This window comes from Cryptomeria japonica, chromosome 11 (genome assembly GCF_030272615.1).
Source record: "Cryptomeria japonica chromosome 11, Sugi_1.0, whole genome shotgun sequence".
NCBI classification, from domain to species: Eukaryota; Viridiplantae; Streptophyta; class Pinopsida; order Cupressales; family Cupressaceae; genus Cryptomeria; species Cryptomeria japonica.
The window spans coordinates 416567950-416589479 of record NC_081415.1 but is presented as its reverse complement, the minus strand read 5'-3'; the positions used below and the strand labels follow the sequence as shown (position 1 = coordinate 416589479).

General features: G+C 37.5%; 1 protein-coding gene across 3 annotated transcripts in view; it reads right to left on the bottom strand.

Moving 5' to 3' along the window:
* LOC131073608 (uncharacterized) overlaps positions 1-21530 on the bottom strand; it is a 223078-nt gene that overhangs the window by 80246 nt on the left and 121302 nt on the right. For all 3 annotated transcript variants that reach the window (XM_058010072.2, XM_058010074.2, XM_058010073.2), the window contains exons 7-13: positions 14599-14667; positions 14421-14501; positions 14197-14316; positions 13931-14005; positions 13669-13749; positions 13333-13406; positions 13162-13222 (exon numbers count right to left, since the gene is read on the bottom strand). In XM_058010072.2, the coding sequence (XP_057866055.1) occupies positions 13162-13222; positions 13333-13406; positions 13669-13749; positions 13931-14005; positions 14197-14316; positions 14421-14501; positions 14599-14667 (561 nt within the window). The remainder of the gene's footprint in view (positions 1-13161; positions 13223-13332; positions 13407-13668; positions 13750-13930; positions 14006-14196; positions 14317-14420; positions 14502-14598; positions 14668-21530) is intronic.

Sequence of the window (21530 nt, the reverse complement as noted above, 5' to 3'; positions counted from 1 at the left end):
TGCGATGCTGGAGCGTCAAAAACTCATACATACGCTCTGCCAGTAACGCTGCCCAGTCATATACGATGCCATTCATCAGCCCATTCATCAGCATAATCTGAGGGAGGGCAATGTCCGACGCCCTACCCGACCCTGTCAATCTGCTCTTGATGACATCCATAATGCATCTCCAGTGGCCCTCCGCAACAAAAGTCTTACGGATTCCGCGACTCTTCGTGGCTCTAGCCACGCTGTCCAACTCTGCTGTGGTCAAATTCCGGGAGACTAATTTAATCCACCGCTCCTTCTCCTCCTGTGTCATCTTCTTAGCCTTCAAGTCTATTTTCTTGCCCTGGCTGCCCGGAATGCCGAATACCCTCGTGAAATCCCTTGCTTTGAAGGATATAGTGACATCCCTCCGGAGGTATTCAAACATGCTGGTGCATGTATGCCTGTCGAAGGTGTCCACCATGAAGCATAGGGCACCCTCGTACTCCCGGATAGGGAACACGAGCATCCGAATAGCCCACTCTACTTGTGCTTTCCGAAGGTTTTGCTTTACCAGGTCATTATCGGGGGTGTCCTGCCACCATTTTCGGCATTCGAATCCATTCAGGCCCTCGAAAGTAACATTCTGTGGCGTCATTGTGTTTTTCGCGCTTGCGGCAGCCTGTGGTGCTTTCTGTTTTTGTTTTTGCCGGGCGTTGGCATCCATGGTGCCACCTGCAATACGCACTCCTGAAGCTAAAACCCTGATATTGCTACCCCTATCCCTCTGGCTGGTACTGGAAGAAGCGTGCAGCTGTTTCTTCCAACTCCTTTTCCCTGCTGAATCCATCGATCTCCCTGTAACTGATTTGTTTAGAAAAAATCCACACCTTCGTAACGGCCTTCTTTTTCGTGCGGCTGCTTAGTATAGTGGTGAGTATTCCCGCCTATCACGCAGGTGACCCGGGTTCGTTCCCCGGCAACGGCGCCAAATGTTTGCCCTCTCAGGTGAATAACTTAAGACATAAAGAACATAACGCAGACTAATGCCGTAAATGTCAGACAAAGTATATCAGATGTTCTATTCATAATAAGTGTGTGTTACAAGTTACATTCCGGAGTATAAAAGGGTACCGAGGGGGTGCGAGCGCCAACCGTCGCACCGCAACTTCCACCCCTCGATTGCCAACTAACCAAAACAATTACACATAATTAACTAATGTTATTCCCGTGTACAATAATGCCGCCAACAAATGCCAATGCAACTCAACAATCATCAGATTGATCCAGACAGAAACCAAGAATGATCCTAGGGTCCCAAGTCCATCTCAAAAAAGAACCACCATGCTCACGTTGCGCCACTCTAATCATAACCTGTTAAACCATTGTGCCACAACAACACACTCCACTCCTAGAACCCCAAAAAATAATCATCATCAAATCCAAATCTAAAATACTTGATATGGTTAAAACCTATACCATGAAACATATCCTGCCAAGGTGCCTCAATGAAGTTGATATCTGTAATCCCATTGCAAGACTCAACCCTAGGCAACGAAAAAGAAAATAAGCTTAACCATAAAGCATAAATCTCAACATATCCCAAAATGATGTCAAGGGACTAGCATAGAAGGTGTTAGCCAAACCAACTCTGGAAGTAGCTAACCAGGGAATGCCTCTACGGTCAAAAATTGGTATCGCATCATTGACACTCAATCTCTAGGTGTCAATGGGACGATTCCGAACACACCAACACACCAAACCTACTGCAATCAGCAAGGCATCACATGAAGATGTGCATACCATCACCATGAAATATTTGTAGCGACCATCACTCACTGAGGTTGAAGTAGAAGATAACTAAACTATGTCTAGAAAAATTCTCACTATTCCAACTCCAATAGTCTCTGAATGAGGAACCAAATCATGCAGAAGTTCACTGTCCCGAACCAACACTGAGAGTAAACTACCAAAGTTTACATCACAAACCTTTGATAAGATGAATAATCTGAGTTTGGAAAGTCAAGACACAAAAAACACTATTGTTCAAAACTGAAATCAGTGAAGCACAATCTGATTCTAGTTCTCTACATAAAAGAAAACAACAGTACCAATAGAATTCCCAAGTATAAGCTTCTGTGATTAGCATTGTGTTACCAAATCAACTCAGAAGTGGCTAGGAAACACTTCCAAGCAATCTCCAACTGAAAAACTTTTTTTCTATGACAAAGAATAATGTGTCAACTCCCCTGAATGAGAGCAAACCATAATGTAAAGTGACTAACCTGCAACCAAACAGGAAGCTCAAGACTGAAATTCTGATCCATTCTTTGCCAAGGAATACTCCCAAGAGTGACCATTCGTTCATTGCTCCAATCCCTACTTAAAATCTCTCTACAAACTGTTTGAAGATGAACCAAATGAATCACTAAATGGCTGGTAAGAAAAAGGGCAGAACTATTAATTCTGAAATTCTAATCCTTTGACCCTCCAAAGATCATTCTTACCATCCCCTATAAACTCCACAATTCTTGTTGAATATCCCACGCATGGATAACGAACCAAGAACAATCTCCAACATACCTAGAAAGCTGCAAATCATAACTCCAAGTGCCATCAAAAATATCATACTCGACATGGAAGTTTGTGACCTTTATGGTAGTTTCATGTAACCCGTCCATGAAAGCATCAACAATGCAAGGAGTAATTGCTGTCTTCAAAACCAATCTCAAAAAAGGCTTTGTATAAGATAAAACCTCATTCAATACAAAGAATGGATTGTCAAACACGCAGATGTCATGTTTACGGCCTTCTTTTTCCAAAGCTTCATAAGTAACAAGCTTGAAACCTCCTTTCCTTCTTGTTGTAACCCTTCGGGTGTTGGTAGTGCTAGTGTTAGTGGCAGTGTTAGCATTGGGCCTACAGTTCATTCGTGATCTAGGTTAGATTCATATATTTTGCCATGCATTACTCTAGGTTCCCAACCGTCACTTGAGAGCATGTGTTGGAACAAAGATAGACATGATGCAGCCAAAAGTGCAATTGGAGACTTTTGGTTCTAGTGCACCATCCCATTCCAAGCAACCAGGTAATTCTTTTTTTTTTAAATTGTAGATCGATTACCAATAGCATAAAAAAGAAGTACATGAGATTGGTTACACAATTGGTGACCAAGCTGGTCACACCAATGAAGCCCGAACTAGGCTATCACAAAAAACACATATTAAGTTCATACTATTCAATCTTAAACAAGTTCTAGATCAGCTGTCACAAGTCCAATATTAACCATAGTAGTCATCCAATACAAAACATAATCTGCTGAGCATAAGAAAAAGTGTCATATGCAGTCCATCTAGCAAAGTATCTTATTCACTGTCATTATCATCTTGCTGCTTTCCTTCTTCCTCATCACCTTGTCCTTCTTCTTCCACCTTTTCCTTGCCTTTCTTTTTGTCCTTGTCCTTGGGCTGAACTCCGCTTCTCTGGAAGGACTCAAATGTGCCAATGGGTGGAGATATTTTCTCCCAACTAGAGGTATCAAAATTCTGGGGAGAGTTCTCTAAGCACCTGACTACATACCTCTTTAGTTGATACTGGTGTTCTTTTATGTATGCATTCTAGAAATCTATATACCCTTCTTGAAATTTTTTATCCACCTTTTTAAGATCCTGGGGCCAACAGTCTGCATCCTGAAAGTCCTCTTTGAGCAATGGTGAATATCCATCTTCAATCACCTTCATAAATCTAAACGTTGGCATCTTGAGAGTGAGCGTAACATGTTCCATAATCAAAAGGATTGTGAGTGTAATTGCACTTTTGGTTCTATTGCACCATACCATTCCACACAATCAGGTAATTCTTTTTCTTTGACTATTTTAAAATATATAGAATGATTCTTTATCTCTTGAATTTTATATTTAAAGGTATATCGAATTCAAATTAAAATTTCTCTATTTGACAATAATTATTTTATTAATTTATTTGTGTTGTGTTAGGTTTCCTTATTGGCAAATTATGGTTGGTTCCATTACCATTTGTGAGGCAGGGTTCAAAGGCCCTAATGATGAGATAAAGGTGGTTGATGTGAAAGCCACAATAGAGGATCAATGACAAATATGGAGAAAGAGTTGCACCATCATGACCGATGGTTGAATGGATAGAAGAAATAGAATATTGCTAAATTTTCTTGTTTCTTCCTCAAGTGATTGTACTTCGTAAAATGCATTGATTTAGTGATTAATACTTTTAATTTATGCTTTATTGAATCATTGATTTTGTTTCTTTTTTCAGGTGGCACAACATTCATCAAATCTATCGATGCTTCGGGAAACACCAAAAATGTCAAATTCCTTTGTGAAGCTTTGGAGGGAGTGTTGGCTAAGGTGGGTAAGGAGAATATGGTGCAAGTGGTTACAGATAATGCAGCAAATTGTGTTGCTGCAGGGAGGACTACTGATGGATAGGCCCCCATCATTGTTTTGGACTTCATGTGCTGCTCATTGCCTTGATCCCATATTGGAGGACCTCGACGAATTTCCATGGATCAAAGCATGTGTGGAGATAGCAAAAAATAATTGTAAATTCATATAAATCACACATGAGTCCTCAACTTAATGAGGCAATTCACAAGAAAAAAGGAGTTGGCTTGTCCTGGAATAACCTGATTGGTAACCAATTTCATCACATTACAATCCTTGCTTCGCACAAAGGGAGCTTTGAGGCACATGCTAATTAGTGAGGAGTGGACTTCCTCATCATATGCGAAGACCAATGCTGGAGTTGATGTGGCACATTGCATTTTTTATGAGCAATGCTTCTAGCTACCGACTATGAAGACTGTACAAGCAAATCCCATTCTACACTATATTTTTATTCATATTTTTCTTTTATTTGCTTAGTTTTGTTCACACTTATGTTAATGTTTCACAATAATTGCACTTCACAAAGCCTTTATAGGTTATACTATGAGTTGTTGATGGGGAGAAGCCCATAATGGGCTACATATACGAGGGCATAGATAGGGTCAAGGACGCCATTAGATCCATTTATGTGGGAGTTAAAGATAAGTATAGCACCATTTGGAAAATCATTAATAGACGATGGCACCTCCAGCTTCACAAGCCCCTACACACAACTGCTTATTTCCTCAATCCAACACTCCAATTTTGCCATGATTTCAAGGCGAGTGAGGTTTTGAGTGGGCTCTACACAACCATAGAGCAGATGATGCCTAATTATGGTGTTGTAGCACAAATAGTCACCGAGATTGAGATCTTTAGACTTGTACAAGGAGATCTCTTTTCTTGAGATATATGCAAGGCAACTTAGTTGACATTGTAGCTAGGTAAAAATCTATTAAGGGCATAATTTAAGTTTAAAAATATAAAAAAATCCTCTTTTTATATTATTAGTAAATATTGAAACTTAAAGTTGGATAATGAGATTGATTTTTTTTTCTCATGTCAAATGCATGGTGGGAAAATTTTGGTGCTAAGGTACCAAATCTTCAAAAGATTGTAGTTCGAGTATTGAACCAACCATGTAGTACTGTGGATTGTGAGCACAATTGGAGTATGTTTGAGCACATAAACTCTGAGAGGTACGATACACTATAAGTGCAGAGGTTGAATAATCTAATCTATGTTCACTACAACCCTCGCCACCGACAAATTTTGGGCACCAACTTATCCCCCATAGCACTAGAGGAGATTGATCGACAATTTGATTGGATCACAAAGGCTGAGGATCCCACCTATAGTGATGAGGACCTCGATTGGGTTGACCAACTGGATAGAGAGGCGGAGGCAATAGCCATGGGAGAGGAGGATAGAACACAAGCAAAAAACTTGGATGTTGTTGTGGGTGTTATTGAGACAGAGGCAAATATCATGGCTGCAACATCATCCAAGACCTATCTTAGATGCCCATGCAAGAGGGCTGAGTGATAAGGCTCCTTAGAGCCATAGACTTCTAGCTTTTGTTTTGATATTTCTTTGGAACTTTTGATGCCATGGATTTCATATTCCATGAGTTTTGTATACATTTTGATAATGATTATAAATTTATATATCTCAATGTGTTATTCCCTTCAATTCAAATTTACATTTATACTTGTGTTAGTGATCGATGTATACTTGTGTATGTGATCAAAGTAACTTCTATTTGATGAGGCTATTGTGTCTTTAAGGTTTATTTATTAAAGGGTGTATGAAACAAGTTTTAAATCTTTAAAAATATTTGAATTTCTTGAGTTCTCATGCAAAATGATCAGGTAATCGCCTATGAGTCTAGAAAATTGAAGAATTATGAACAAAATTATGCACTACATGATCTAGAGTTGGCAGCCATTGTGCACGCTATACAAATGCAGCGACACTATCTAATGGGGAAGCCATTAGAGCTTCGATCCAACCATCAAGGGTTCAAGTACATATTTACCCAGCCTAATTTAAATGCTAAGCAGAGATGGTTGGAGCTAATTTCTGATTATGACTTTGAAATCAGCTATATCAAAGGGAAAGAGAATATGGTAGCAGATGCATTGAGTCGTTGAATACATTTGTCGGCTATGGCAACTATGAACACGGATCTTAGAACTTGGGTACTGGAGATCCCTGAGGGTGATGAATACTACAATCGGGTGCGAGAGGCTTTGTGAAGCAATCCCCAAGATCCCAGATATAATGGGTACAACATTGAGTTGGATGGAATATCGAGGTACCCAAGAAGAATATACATACCCAACTTCCTTGAGTTAAGGAAACTAGTATGGAAAGAGGTACATTCAGCACCATACTTCGGACACCCTATTATGATAAAGATGTTAGCAAATGCTAAGCCCCTATACTTTTGGAAGGGTATGAAGAAGGACGTCGTGACATTCATGACAAGTTGTTTTGAGTGTCAGAAAGTGAAAACAAAACACCAACATCCAGCAAGACTGCTGCAACCTCACGCCATACCAGATTGGAAGTGGCAAATCATCAGTATTGACTTCGTACAAGGTCTACCCATGACAAGGAATAGACATAATGCCATCTTGGTGGTGGTTGACAGGCTTACCAAGGTAGCACATTTCATACCAAGGAACCTAACTAATGGAGCATATATACTTGCTCGGAAATTTGTTTAGGAGATCTTTCGGCTGCATGGGATACCCGAGAAGATTATCTCTAACAGGGATGCCAAGATGACAACCAAATTTTGGCAAACACTATTTGCAACATTGGGAACACAGTTAAACATTAGTTCAGCTTACCATCCAGAGACAGACAAACAACAGAAAGAGTGAATCAAATGCTACAAGATCTCTTAAGGATGTATTGTATGGATCAGCAATATAAGTGGGAAGAATACCTCCCTCTAGTGGAGTTTTCTTACAAAAATTTGTATCAATCTCCATTAAGATGGCACCCTTTGAAGCATTATATGGAAGGAAATGTAGGACTCCCATCAGTTTGGATAAGCTTGAGGAGAGAATAACCCTCGGTCCTGAAATGCTCATGGAAATGGAAGATCAAGTTAACTTGATCAAACAAAGGTTAGCAGAAGCTAACAATCGGCAAAAAAGCTACGTCAACACAAAATGGACTCCCAAACAATTTGTAGTGGGGGAGAAATTTCTCCTTCGAGTGAAACCTCAAAAAAGTTCCATCAAGTTTGGAAAGGCCTCCAAACTAGCTCCAAGATATGTGGGACCCTTTGAAGTCCTAGAAATTATCAACCCAATAGCCTACAGAATTGCTCTAGCACCAGCTCTTGCCTGGTTAAATAATGTTTTTCATGTTTCTTAGATCTTAAGTATGTAGCAGATTTTGAACACATGATTGACTGGAATTCCTTGCAGGTGCAAGATACAGGGGTGGTCACGATCGAACCACTCAGAATAATCGACATGCGTCAGTTGTGCTTACCCAAGAGGTTATGCAATGCAAGGTCCAATGGAATCAGTATGCAAAAGATAATGCTACTTTGGGAGGATTATGATGAAATCCTCCAGAGATTTACCTATCTATTTTAAAACCACTGAGTTGTTGTAATAAGAACTAAATGGATTTATTCATATGTTTGAAATTTTTGGCATATGTTAAATAATTACCGAGGACGATTATTCACAAGGGGAATATGTTGCGTCCCTCTTTCTTGACCTTGAAAAATGCTTATTATGTTTTTGTGTTTAGCTAATCAATGATATTGCTTTTTGCTTTCACTATGAATGGAAATTCTTGTCGAAGGGAAATGAATGATGAATTTTTTTTCTTTTTATTATTTATGGAAACTGTTAATATGGTTAAGATGTGACTAACTGTTTTTTCAAGTAACTGAGTGGATGAAGGACATGTGACACCCTCAGAGGGAGGGAGAATATCATCAAGGAGAGGGTTGCAAACTTTTGGAAAGATCAATTCCCATTGAACATTGAGTCGGGAGATAAGTTGTGTTTCCTAGTTGATCGTCACCTTGGTTAAGGAGTGTCCATCTCATCCTTTAGCTAGTTGTGGGTCAATGTTCACCTTGTGGTCTTGAATTTTTGTTTGAGTAGTCATTGTATCTTGTTATGAATCATTATTATTTATTAAGTTATTCATGAATTAATTATATTCAATAACTACATATATATATATGTATATATATCCACGTGTCAATATATATAGACATATACAAATATATAATTATATAAGCTCTTTTCGTTGGATACACTATTATTAATTAATTCATTTCAAACTATAAACACATCAATATATGTTTTGTGAAGGACGCTTATATATTAAAAATGCATATACATTGAGTAAAGGGGGGAAATGTTATTATCTTGTGGATCATAAATATTTTGGAAGCCTTCGTATGAAACGGGCAAGATAGTCGAGGATAATATTCTGAAGATAACGTTGTTTGAAGGGGAGCTTAAGGTTGGTAACATCTTTCACCACCTCAACTTCGAGAGATGTCGATTTGGGTTTTCTTGGAGCGGTACTCTCCATGATTGGCAATTGCTTAAAAGCTTTCCTTTGACAAGGGAGTCATGATGCTTGGGTGTGGTAGATATTAACGACTGAGGAAGAGAAGGGATAGAGGAACTATTTGCGGAAACACTTAGGGATCGCCATCAGCTCTCGTTTTCCTGTAGATAGAAGTAATTTCTATGGTTCACTTGGCAATGGCACTTTAAAATACCACAAAAGATTTAAGAGGATCAAGCTTCCAACATTCCTACAAAAGTCGTGAGCAGTAAATCATAACCAAGCATAGGTCTTTCCTTATTTTACTTTCAATTCTATGATGAAATAAATCGATGATAAAAATCTCTTGGTCAATTGAACCGTTTGTAAATATGTTAGAGAGCCATTAGCACTCCATTGCATTAAGCCAAGTAAGGGTGGTGAACGTTGACAACACATTACCGTGCTTATATTGTAAATCCTTGGCCAAGGTAGCGCTACAATTGGCATGCGACCGTCAGTTCACTTGAACCAGATACACCACTAGCCAGAGGGTCATACTAGTTAGGGGGTACCTATAGTGTGTATCGGCTAGTCTGTGTGGGTTCTAAACACCAAGCCCATATGGCTAAATGGTATTTGATCTTTTCGTAGTCTGCCACCCTTGTGAAGGGTTGAACCCTTCCAATAGGAAGAGGCACAAGAGACTTTATGACTATGGTTGGGCGGAAAAGCTCTTGATGATGCTCTCCCTCTCCCATGTTATGATGAGATATGCTTCTCTTATCTATAGAAAATTCATTACTATGTAATCTCTAAACCCTTCTATTCTTCTCAGTTGAAAATAAAATATTATTTCTTGACAGTTAGTTTCTTTTCTGATAAAATTAGTGAGTTAGTTGGCATTAAGTTAGTTAATTAATTGTTCCTCTTCAGCTGAAATTGAAAATTAGTTGCAAATCTTTCATTAAAATGTTTATTAGTTTTTTGTTTTCTTGCTTAAGTAAATTCGTCGTTACAATGTTATTGCAACTCTATCTTCGACAAAACATCTATGTGCAATCCTCTTTGTTTGAGACTCTTGCATGATATCAAATGATTGAATGTCAATTGTGTTCTTTGAGTAATAATTTGCACTATGACTCTTGTTATTTCTTGCCACTAATTCTTGATCACTATCTTCAAGCACATTGCATAGTGTTCTTCTCACAGGTTGGCAGAATCACGGCTCTGATACCAATTGTAATGTCCCCTTTTGGGATTGCCCTAAATCTTTCCCTTAGTATTAAGTATGTTGGCTTCCTCTCTTTATTATTCTGAAATCACCTATGAGGTTTGATGCTCCCTTGAATGGATCAATTGATCTTCTTCTTGGTTCCATCCTTCTTCAAATGATGTCTCCTTCACTTTATACCCTTCATGGAGAAAAAGGGTCACACCCTTTGGTTATGAAAAGATATATTTGTTTGGCAACAACTGCTCCCCTTTCACTTCTTATTTAATCTTCACCTATCTCTCACTTATCAAATCTGTCTTTACTACTTTTCAAATCTGCATATATCCCTTTTAAGATTTGCATATCTTCTTCTAGATCTGCAATCTTATTTTCTTCTTCCCTTCTCAAATCTAATTCCAGATCCCTCCATATACTTCTGCCCTAAATCTTCTCTAGATCTCCTCTAATTCCACTTCATTCCCCTCCATTCCATTTAATGCTTCTTCCCCTTTATATCTTCCAATGTGAGGGACAGGTCACACCTATTCATCATTTCTGCCTTTTGGCAAGAATCGCAACCTTTCACAATCAGTACCCTTTGAAAGAGTACAACCCTTCATAATTTCTACCCTTTTGAAAGAGTCACTTCCCTATTTGCTTCCCATTCCTTTCTTCTTACCTCAATCCTTCCTTGATTCACATGCTCCATTATTTATTTCTTTCTCCATCTCTCCCCCTTTAAATGAAGTTCTCTTCTCCCTTTTATATCTCATGTTTGAGGGAGTCCCAACTTTTTATTTCATGCCTATTGACCATTCATTAAACTTCACTAAATTTTAAATATTTTAACTTTAATTTTATATTTATTCTATTAAATTTTAACTTTTATTATTAGCATTTATTATTAAATCCTATTTCAAAATGGGGACATTACAGGTTGACAATTGTGATTGGATTAATACCTATGTTGTTGTGAAAATTTGTCTATCAAACAATGTATCTTCTCAAGTTTGTCAATTGATATTGTGGTCTGCATTCAACCACATTGCATGAATTGGTTATGCAGTTCTGGAGTTAAGATGAGTAGTGAGTAAGGTGCCTGTGTCCAAGATTTCATGAGATAATATCTTCTACAGCAAAAGTTATATGTGTCTATTCTCCAAGTTACAGTTTAGCAGTGTTATAGTGTTATATATCTTAGATGTTTTACCAAAATGCTCCACATTCTTCTGATTGGATAGTCTCCTTGTGCGGATTTGGGAATATTTCTTGGATGGTATAGGGATAATATGAGTTTCAAGCAAATTGGTGCTCTGTAGTGCAATATTCATCATGTTGAAATGTACTAGTCTATTCGGTTTCCCTTGTTTCTATTTGTTCAGTGAATTGCTCCACTTGCACCAGAACTTGACGTTTGATCTCTTCAGGAGATGTTTGTGGAGAGGTTGTAGATGGTCTTCAATGATCTCATCTTGGTCTGAATGGTGATTCTAGTTTCTCCTCGATGGCGTAAAGGCTAATAGTTAAGAGTTTTGATAGTGGTTTTGATATTTGGGCTGACATGTTGAGTTCCTTAAATTGCAGTTGATCCTGACCTACTCTGATTTCTTTGAAGGATGTGATAAGATGTGTTTAAGGTTTAGCTACGCCTTGTGTTGATCCACAACCTAATCTTGGTGTGTGATATATATGTTTGGAGCCAACCTATGTTGGGTCACACGCTTCATTTGGTAGGTCCTATGGATGTCGACCTAATTAATGTTTTGGTGTGTTGCAAAGGGTATATAAGGAAAGGATAAATCATTTGTGTGTTGTGGAAATGTGTGAAAAAATCTGGAGATGAGTCAGTTAAGTATGAAGCGTGCGAGGTCAGTATGAGAGAGTAATTGTGCTACAAAGAGGATTGCAACCCTAGCATATGTCAAATGCTTCCACTATAGCAGTTCATGTTACATCTCTCATTGTAATATTCATGTATCTTGCTACGAGATAGTGTGTCTTCTCAAGCAAGTCTTTTGTATCTTGCCCTGGTGTAGTACACCTCAACTTGGAAGTCCTTTCGGGAGCAGTGAGCTTCCTTGGCAGTGTGCCTAAAACAAATATTATAATTTATGTTTCATTTAGTGTGAGTGAACTCTCATCATGGTTTTTGCCTCCTTGGGTTTTCCACATAAAAATCTTGGTATTCTTGTGTGATGAATGCTTTCTTTCTATTATTAAATTATTTCCTTTTGCAGATCTGATTTAATATTTAAATGGTTAAATGCATAACCACTCCCCCCTCCCAGCATCCAAGTGTGTTCAACATTCTCAATCCACAAATCCCTAATGGGCTCCAGTTAATTGTCTATGCTTCAACTCCATTCGCAATAAGGTGGTGCACACCTCCTTATAATCCAAGCCCATATACCATTTTGAGCTTCACTAATTTCCTCACCATTTCTTGCCAATATGATGACCAAACAATATTGAAAAACAACTTATTTACATAGATGCATCTTGCAATCCGTTGATTGGCAATCTCTCAACAAAAAAGTATCTAAAATATTTCTTTTCCACCCGTCTTGAACTACTATTCTAATTTTCTGTTTTTCCACCCAATTCATTATTCTCTTTTCTACAATAGTCCATCATTATTCAAATGTCTCTTTGCAAAAACCATTGTAAGCAACCTAGCTTACCAAGTTTAGAGCTTTTCCAAGTAGCTTCTAGCTTCTTGCTACATTCTCATTTTGATAGTCCTGAATTTTGACTCAGTTGTTTCTACTCTACTTTCTTTGCTCAAAGCATGACAAAAAAAATAGAGATTTGGATGGTCTAAGGCACATTCAATGTTGAGCATCTTTTTCTGCTTCCCATTAAATGTCATCAACAAAAGTACTGATAAAAAATCCTAAATAAGAACAATAGGCAGCTTTGTCCATCTCCAACTAGTCCAATTTTCTAACTTTTACCACAAACAAGCTGGACAAGAGGTATCACAATGACATTGTAGTCAAAGATGGCATAATAAAAATTCAAGAATAATGAGAAAGAAACCTGAGTACATAGATGCAATAGGAAATATTGGCTGGTTCCTTCAATTCTTTCTGCCTTCATCCTGATTTTTTAAGAAATTCAATCATCACAATTAGCAAGAGAAACAGATAGATAGGTAGCTATTGGTATAGCCTTTGAAAAGAAAAGAAAAAAAAAACACCATTGGCTTACCAATGTATTAATCGTTTACGTACTAAAGGACTCCGGCGATGCAGCACTCTTATTGGAGTCTTTTGTTCTATTTCCTGTGTTCAAAATTAATTCAAGACACTAAGAACTGCAAAGATCCAGATATGGTAACCTTTAAAGTGAATTGTTTAAGACATTTTTTTATTTGTTACAGTTCTGATATTATTGTCCATAACAGAAAACAGAAGTACAAGCACAAAGAGAAATCCTTTGTTCTCTCAATATATCAAGATCTCAAAGAGATATTCTCCCTCTTCGGAAGTTAATAAGCAAAACAACATATTTAGGAAGAACGTGCACTGTCATTTGGAAGTTTACCATCTCTTTTATTTCAGATATGCATTTCAGGTCTTCATCAGAAAGGGGACGTGAAATCCACACTACAGCAGCATATTGTTTCTGCAAATTCAATCATCATAAGAGGATTTCAGTTTCAATAAATGATTTTTACTTATGTTTAAAACTACTATTCACTAATGTTCGTAATTGGATGAAAAATCATCACATTACATTAAGTGATGCTTTACAAAGCTCATTGCAGATTGTGAACAACAAATCTGGAAAGTAAAAAGTAAAATACCTGTTTTTCAGCCTCCCCTTCTCTCATTAGATTCCAAATATCACTCCCAACCTCCATTAGTTCCCTCACTTTTACCTGATCTTTTCACCCACAGAAACCCCAAGCACCAAAAGAATATGCAGGCCAATTTCAGAAACCAGTTATGCAGTACAGCTAATTGGTTGTAAAATGAACATTACTAATTGGTTCATGAAAATGTATTGCAATTAACAACAAATGAATGAATATCCAACTCAAATTCCTCATGGCAAAGTTGTCAAACGTACATATTCATCTTTTGACTCATTGATATTGGTCTCTAATTCCATCAGGGCAGATTTTGTTGGGATAACACGAGCATTGAGGACTTCAACAAGGAAGGGACGACCTGTACCTAGCATACGAACCTGTAACAAAATAAATATAATGTTTACATTCTTCTTCATGATTAAATAAAATCCAAACATATCTGATCAGTCTGACTGAAATTCTACATAAGAAAAATCCATACATCAATGTCTTCCCTGCCAGCTGCATGAAACTTGTAGCTGTCTCCTCTTAACTGAGGAAGTATTGTGTTTGCTATTATCTCCTACACAAATAGAAACGCAATTAACTAACAATTTATTATGGTCATTTTTATAATTTGAGATATAATGTGAACATTAGAGGTCAAAGAGGAGACTCACTTCTACTGAGTTTTCTCCCATTCTTTCATCGTCAATCATCCAACGTGTCTGGCTCACATACCTTGAGTACTAGATATAAGAAACAGAAAAGAAAAGGAGAGAATTAAAGCCATAAAATTATTTTCAAAGCAGAACAGAATTGTTCTTATATTTTTAGTTTTGATAAAAATTTGTAAATACAAAAACCCTGTCTGAGTGAATGCTTTTCGCACCAAACTAAAACCACCTTATCTACATCCTATCCAAGGTTAAACAATTGAAATGAAAATAAATATCTGAGAAAAGAAAAAAAGATACATAATACATTCAGTTTGAAACCAGCCTAGTCAATACATGATTAGACATTAAGTTGGTTAAAAAGAAGTAAAAAGGACTCAGAACTCCTTGATTGTTAATCCTGGTGTTGTAGTGTCTTTTTGGTGAGTTTGGCCCAGCATGCCCCTTCATTTTCTATCCCAAAGCACATTTCCTTTCTCCTTGGCTGCCAAATATAGGTTTCACAGTTCTGCAGAGGCAGCAATGTCATTAAGAGGAATGATCCTATGGTTTTTCATTCTTTTAAATTTGTTCAACTGTTGAAAATGCCAGTTGATGCGCTTGTTATATTCTACATCCTTTCAGCTCCAAGAATCCTCTCAATTGCTTCTGCCCTATTATGGACTTGCTGGTGGCAGTTGCAGAGAATAGCCAAGCCCTCTTCAAACTTTGTCTATGCTGCTGATAATTCCTCTCTGATTTTCTCTGATGTCATGCAAATTCAGCACCAGCAGGGTAGTTCATTCTTAATTAAATTCCCGTTGTTTGTATTTATCATAGCAGCAAAAATCTTTTGGGGAAAAAATTGGGAAACCAAAAGTATAAGATTTTTTGAAAAAATAAGGGGAAAATCAGGAAAAAACTGGATCTAAAAATAACATTAAAAATTGAAGAAAAACAGTCAAAAACTATTTTTTAAAATTTAAGGGCATTTCCATGGCATTGAGATATTGAGAGCAAATAAAATAGAGAGCTCAACCCATGAATTGTACAAAATAGATTTTTGTTGTTTACATTCATATCACTGATTACATTGCACAAAACATACAACAACAGCATTAATAATAACTAGATGGGAATTGTTGTGAAAATATCAATTACAATATAGTTTGTGACTTTGTACAATGTCAACCTATAAAGTAAGTACAAAGTTCCAAAAAATCAAATGTAGCCAATGACATGCTAGAGGGCAAGAGGTCTTGATGATGAAGCTCCTAGGTGAAATATCCCCTTACTTTTTTTCAAATTTTTCACTTTTCAAACACCACAAACACCTGTTAAGGTTAGGAAATACAAACACAATACTGCTGAAAGATAGCCCTTCCACTTTCTGATAACCAAGAGCCCAATGTGGGAAGGTGAGAGCATACGGTGAATAGGGGATCGTTAGCTCCAATAATCTACTGAAAATACAATGCTGGGCGGCAAGCCAGCCCCTTCCGCTTGTCCAGCGGGCAAGAGCAAATTATAGAAGAATCACTCAACCACTTTTCAGCGGGAGGACAATTATTACAAGAAGGAAATAGATCACTCAACCACTTATTCAGCCGGAGGACTAAAAATGATAATAACAATCCACTCAACCGCTTATTCAGCCGGAGGACAGCAATACAATGAAATAAGATAGGTGGCAAGCCAGCCTCTTCCACTTATTCAGTGGGTGTTGTTGTAATGTCCCCATTTTCATGAGGATCAGTTCGCAAAGGGGTTTGGCCTATTACTCGACCCTCGTAGGCCAAGGAGTTGATAAGAGGAGCGCTTGGGTAGTTGCTTGTGGCTTCACATTTTCTTTTTATATGATTTTCGTGAGATAATGTATTCTCACGTATGGTGTCACGTATGAAATCAACTGCACTTTATATTATAATCATATTTTAATATTTTCTAAAGTGCAATTAAATATTATTTTTAAGGTGCAATTAAATATTATTTTATTGAAAGAGAATCTTCTAGAAGGGGGCCGATCCATGTGAGGAAAAGAATAAATAGGGGGATGAGGCTCATTGTTTTGGGCATCGAATGTTTTGACATCTTCTTTGTTTGATAGGTTGTCGAGCCAAGGGTTTCTATAGTTAATCTTCAGCCATTGGGAACAGAAACTCTCAGTTGGTAATGCGATTTTGAGGTTGTGAAAGATCTTCCGAATTATCCCTGGTTGTGAGCTCTACCTCAGGAGTTCAACTTGGAACTTATTGTGTTTTGCTTCAACAATCATGAAGTACGACTGGGAAGGAATGTTTCAGACTTAGGTGCAACTAATGATTTGTGACCTGCAGTTCATTGAGGAGTTAGATGTTCTACTTGGGAGTATTTTTCAGGGTGTCGAAGGCACTTTCGGAAGACTTTATCAATTCTGTCATAAGAGTCTATCAGACCTAACAGTTCCCACGTTTTCACTCATTACTCTCTATTGGCTGCTCAAAATTTTGTGCGGGTTTTGGCACCAGATCCTAGTGGGGGAATTTCACTATTGAAGCCTTCAAAAATTCATGTGACAGCTCCTACATGGTCATTGGGATCTACTCTTCCTTGTGGCATCAAATAACTAGGTTCTTGATAATTATTTGCCTTTGTAATGTCTAATTTTTTAGTACCTTATGTTCAAAAAAGTAGGGCCAGCCATTGAATAACTCATAAGTCAATTAGGTCTGAGAAATTTGTAATATCCCCAGCAATTTTTTTTATTTTTTTCAACAAGATTAGAAGCACAACAACACCCGTTAGGGTTAGAGAAATGAAATCCAAACCAACTGGAAAGAACCTACACCTTTTGATCACCGAGAGCCCAAACTGGGAGGGTGAGAGCATACAGTAGCAGGGGATTGTTAGTCACAAACTGCTGAAAGTACTGATTACAATAGTGGGAGGCAAGCCAACCCCTTCCACTTTCCAGCGGGAATAGAAAACTAGAAAGCTTGGCAGTAAACTAGCCAAGGAGAACAACGACAAAACAAAGCACGAATCACTCTACCGCAATATTTCAGCGGGAGGACTGAACACTTACAACAAAACTCAACTCAACCGCTCATGCAGCGGGAGGACCATTACAAACAAAATATCAGTCTACCGCTTACGCAACGGGAGGATAAAATTACATATATCAAAAGTACGCGGCAAGCCAGCCTCTTCCACTTTTCAGCGGGTATGCTTTACAATCAAGAAGTGGTTGATAGTACTACTATTCAACCTTACAATATAGAGAGAAATGATTAGAATGGGAGAACAATGTAATCATAGTGAAAGCTACCTCTATAACCAACTCAAACATTAAGCAACTATTGCTTTCCTTAATTCTGAAAATGCATAACACGCAGATCAGCCACTACCGGAAACACCAAAATGCTCATAACTAATTCAAATCTACTCGGAATCACACCAAATCAAAAGCAAATGAACTAAATGACTTAAGCGAACATTTTAGAAATATTAGAATGGGAGAACAATGTAATCATAGTGAAAGCTACCTCTATAACCAGCTCAAACATTAAGTAACTATTGCTGTCCTTAATTCTGAAAATGCATAACACGCAGACCAGCCACTACCGGAAACACCAAAATGCTCATAACTAATTCAAATCTACTCGGAATAACACCAAATCAAAAGGAAATGAACTAAATGACTTAAGCAAACATTTTAGAACCTCAAACCTGCAACTTCAAGTCCAAAAACCAGAAGCACGCATCCCAAGGCATCTATGGAAAATGGCACCCCAACTGAAAAGTTTGATTTGCAACATAAAATTCAGATCAGCAAACTTGTAGCTGCAAATTGGTGGACCTCATCGCCATTGTTGTAGAAAACATCAGAGCCAATACCCAGAATAAAATGATCAATAGGCAGGGAGGTATATTCAAAACACTGCTTCAGCCACTTCACTACCAGCAACACACCAAAACACACCTTCACTTAGAATTCCTGAAAATACCACAGCAAAACCCCTCACAATGAAACTCATTCTATTCCTCTCGATGAGAAATAGGCTCTCCCACAGTTAGGTACTATCTCACAAGCACGAAACTGGCACAAGCTAGGAAACACTCAACTTCGAAGCAATAGTCTGGCACAAATTCGGCAACACTTTGTTATAAAAACATTCAAGATGCGGCCAAATGAGAGACCAAGCTCTCATATTTATAGATTCTGAGACCCTAAATTCACCTCCAAATGGCATCCAAATTACAACTTCTTCATTTGCATTTCATTTCCCACTCCCTCATGTGTTTAGCGTCCAACTCCTAGGCAAAAAGTTCGAACTTTTTGCTTGGTGTATAACTTGCAACTTAAAACATAATAAACTTATGAAATATGCTCCTTTTCTCACACCACTAACTTAGGAAAAATATAATATTTTTAAGTGCGGAGTATTTTTCCATAAGTCGTCCAAAAACACATTAAATATTAACTTCAGCATAAAGTAATAATATTTAATAAATCACTGAAAATCAAATACTAATTGTGCCAAATTGAACTGATGGATTGAAATGTCAAAAACCAACAACTGGACTAGGTCGGGGCTCTGAACTGTACTACTAAAAATAGAACTCCCTGAAATGGCACTTACTAAAAATAGTAAGTCCCGAAAACAACTCCAAACAACCCGTTTTTCAAACCATGAGAAAAAGCTCAGAAAACTGAAAATAATCTCAAAACCCTAACAGTTGTCACCAACTTACTAAAAATAGTAAGTTCAGAATTCCTCTCAAAACTGAATGCACGTTATATCACTGCGAAGCTCTCGAAAACCCCAGAAGGAATCCACAAATGAAGTTGCAGAAGTCCTACCGGATAAGCACCAATTAGATCATACAAAGGTCCACAAAAATAGGAAACCCTAATTCTTCGTTCCGCTCAGCCCACAGGTCTCCGGGATAGGCCAATGGATCACTGATTACTCCTTACTGAGAAGGGGACATTACAAAATCAGTGCTATTGTGTCATTTGTAACAGACTGAAACTGTAATCAGATCTTAATGACAGCAATATTGGATAATCAATTTGTTACTATGAAGCATGTATGGCAACTATTTGACAAAATGACAATTTCTCAATTTGATGCATATTCAAGTTGTTTCCAGTTTAGTGGTTCATATATATGCATTTGGAAATATCAAAAGAGTAATTATGCATTGAGTTTGTAGTGTAAGATATCACTGAAATCTTTTGCAAATACATTCCATGTGTATCGGTGTCAATAACACGCAAAGTTATGCAAAGCCTTTTTCCTGTGTCAATAACACACAAGGTTATCAGTCTGAAACTCAGAACAGCAAGCCTAATGTTTGTATGTGAATTGTTTGACATAATACCTTGAGCCATGAAGAAAACAATCAATTTTTAGTAACAGTTCGTTTGAGGGTTGAAAGACAACTGTTTGACAATATTCCTTGAGCCTATCTTCTGCATTTTACGGCCATAATCAGCAAAGGATATTACAATTGTGATACAATTCAAAAATAAGATAGTTGTTAGTACTACTAATCAGCTTTACAATACATAACATGAATTTTCTGATCAAAGATATCGCTGTCCAAAGCTACAAATATAGTTAAATGCACTTCATAGGTTACAAGAGACCAACTACCCCAAAAACAACCTCACACTCCAAAATTCTAATTCTGATTTACTTTTCCAGCAAGCTGAATAACATAGACTAGCGGCTTCAAACCACACTAAAATACTCACAACTCCACCAAGACTCAACGGAAAGACTCTAGGCTGATTGCAAATGAATTCTAGGAAGGAGGCGACCACGCTAAGACCAACAAACAGCAGCAAACTCGCGCAAAACATTTAATGCACGCATTTCTAGACAACTCCAACATGGTACAGCCTGAGCAAGAGGGCGATTTGCAATATAAATTTCATAACTCCAAATTAAACTCTGAAAACTAGCATATAGAATTGCCTAGGGCCTAGGAAATAAAGAGAGAATACCCAGAAGCCACAAAAATTCACCCATGAACTTATGATGAGAAAACCACTTCAGCTCTACAACCGACCTGCAACCTGAAAACTCACAAACACCCAAAATTACATTAGAAAACATCAAATGACACTACAACAATGATCTCCATTTGTTCTTCAGTGTAAAGCACAGTCTCACAACTCAACTAGTTGCTATTTTTCAAGCAAGAAGCCAAGAACCAGCTAGGAGGTATGCATTCTTTGAAGCAATCACTCTGAATTTAGGCAGCACTTCGTTGCGAATAATCATGGATACCAAAAACAAGAGCCTAGCACTCTTATTTATAGCCTTTAAAGCTCCAAATTCAAATTCAAATTCAACTCCCTCCAAACTGACATGAAATGAAATGCCAACTTGGACGCCCAAAGCAATATAATATTTGCCTTTATTTTAAATCATATATTCCTCCAAAAGGGATGCCAAAATCAACTATTGTTTGGACACTTTAAAAGTTATAATCTCCTAATGAAATATCTCCAAAATGGACGCCCACCTTATGTCTTGAAAATGATACTTTATTAAAAATATCAATAAAGTGCATTATGGCGTCCAAAGTAAATAAGTGAATTATTTCATAAAATTTACTTTTTCTTCCTAAGGGGTCCATCTTGCCTTATTAATAATTCACTTATAAAATACTTTTCCTCAACCATGAATTCGCCCAGCATAAGCTCAGACTTGCCAAAATAGCTCCAAAAAAAGTTGGAAGACCAAATGCTCAAATTGACCTGTCGAAAATAGCCATCTGAACAGACCTGTTGAAACCCTGCTAAAAATAGTACTTACTAAAAATAGTGTACTGCTAAAAATAGTAAGTGTGTCCAAATGCATTTTATCCACATTCTGAGCAACCGTCGCAACTTACTAAAAATAGTAAGTCCGGAAAAGTATTCAGAGTCATTTGCATGTCACACCATCGCGAAGCTCTCT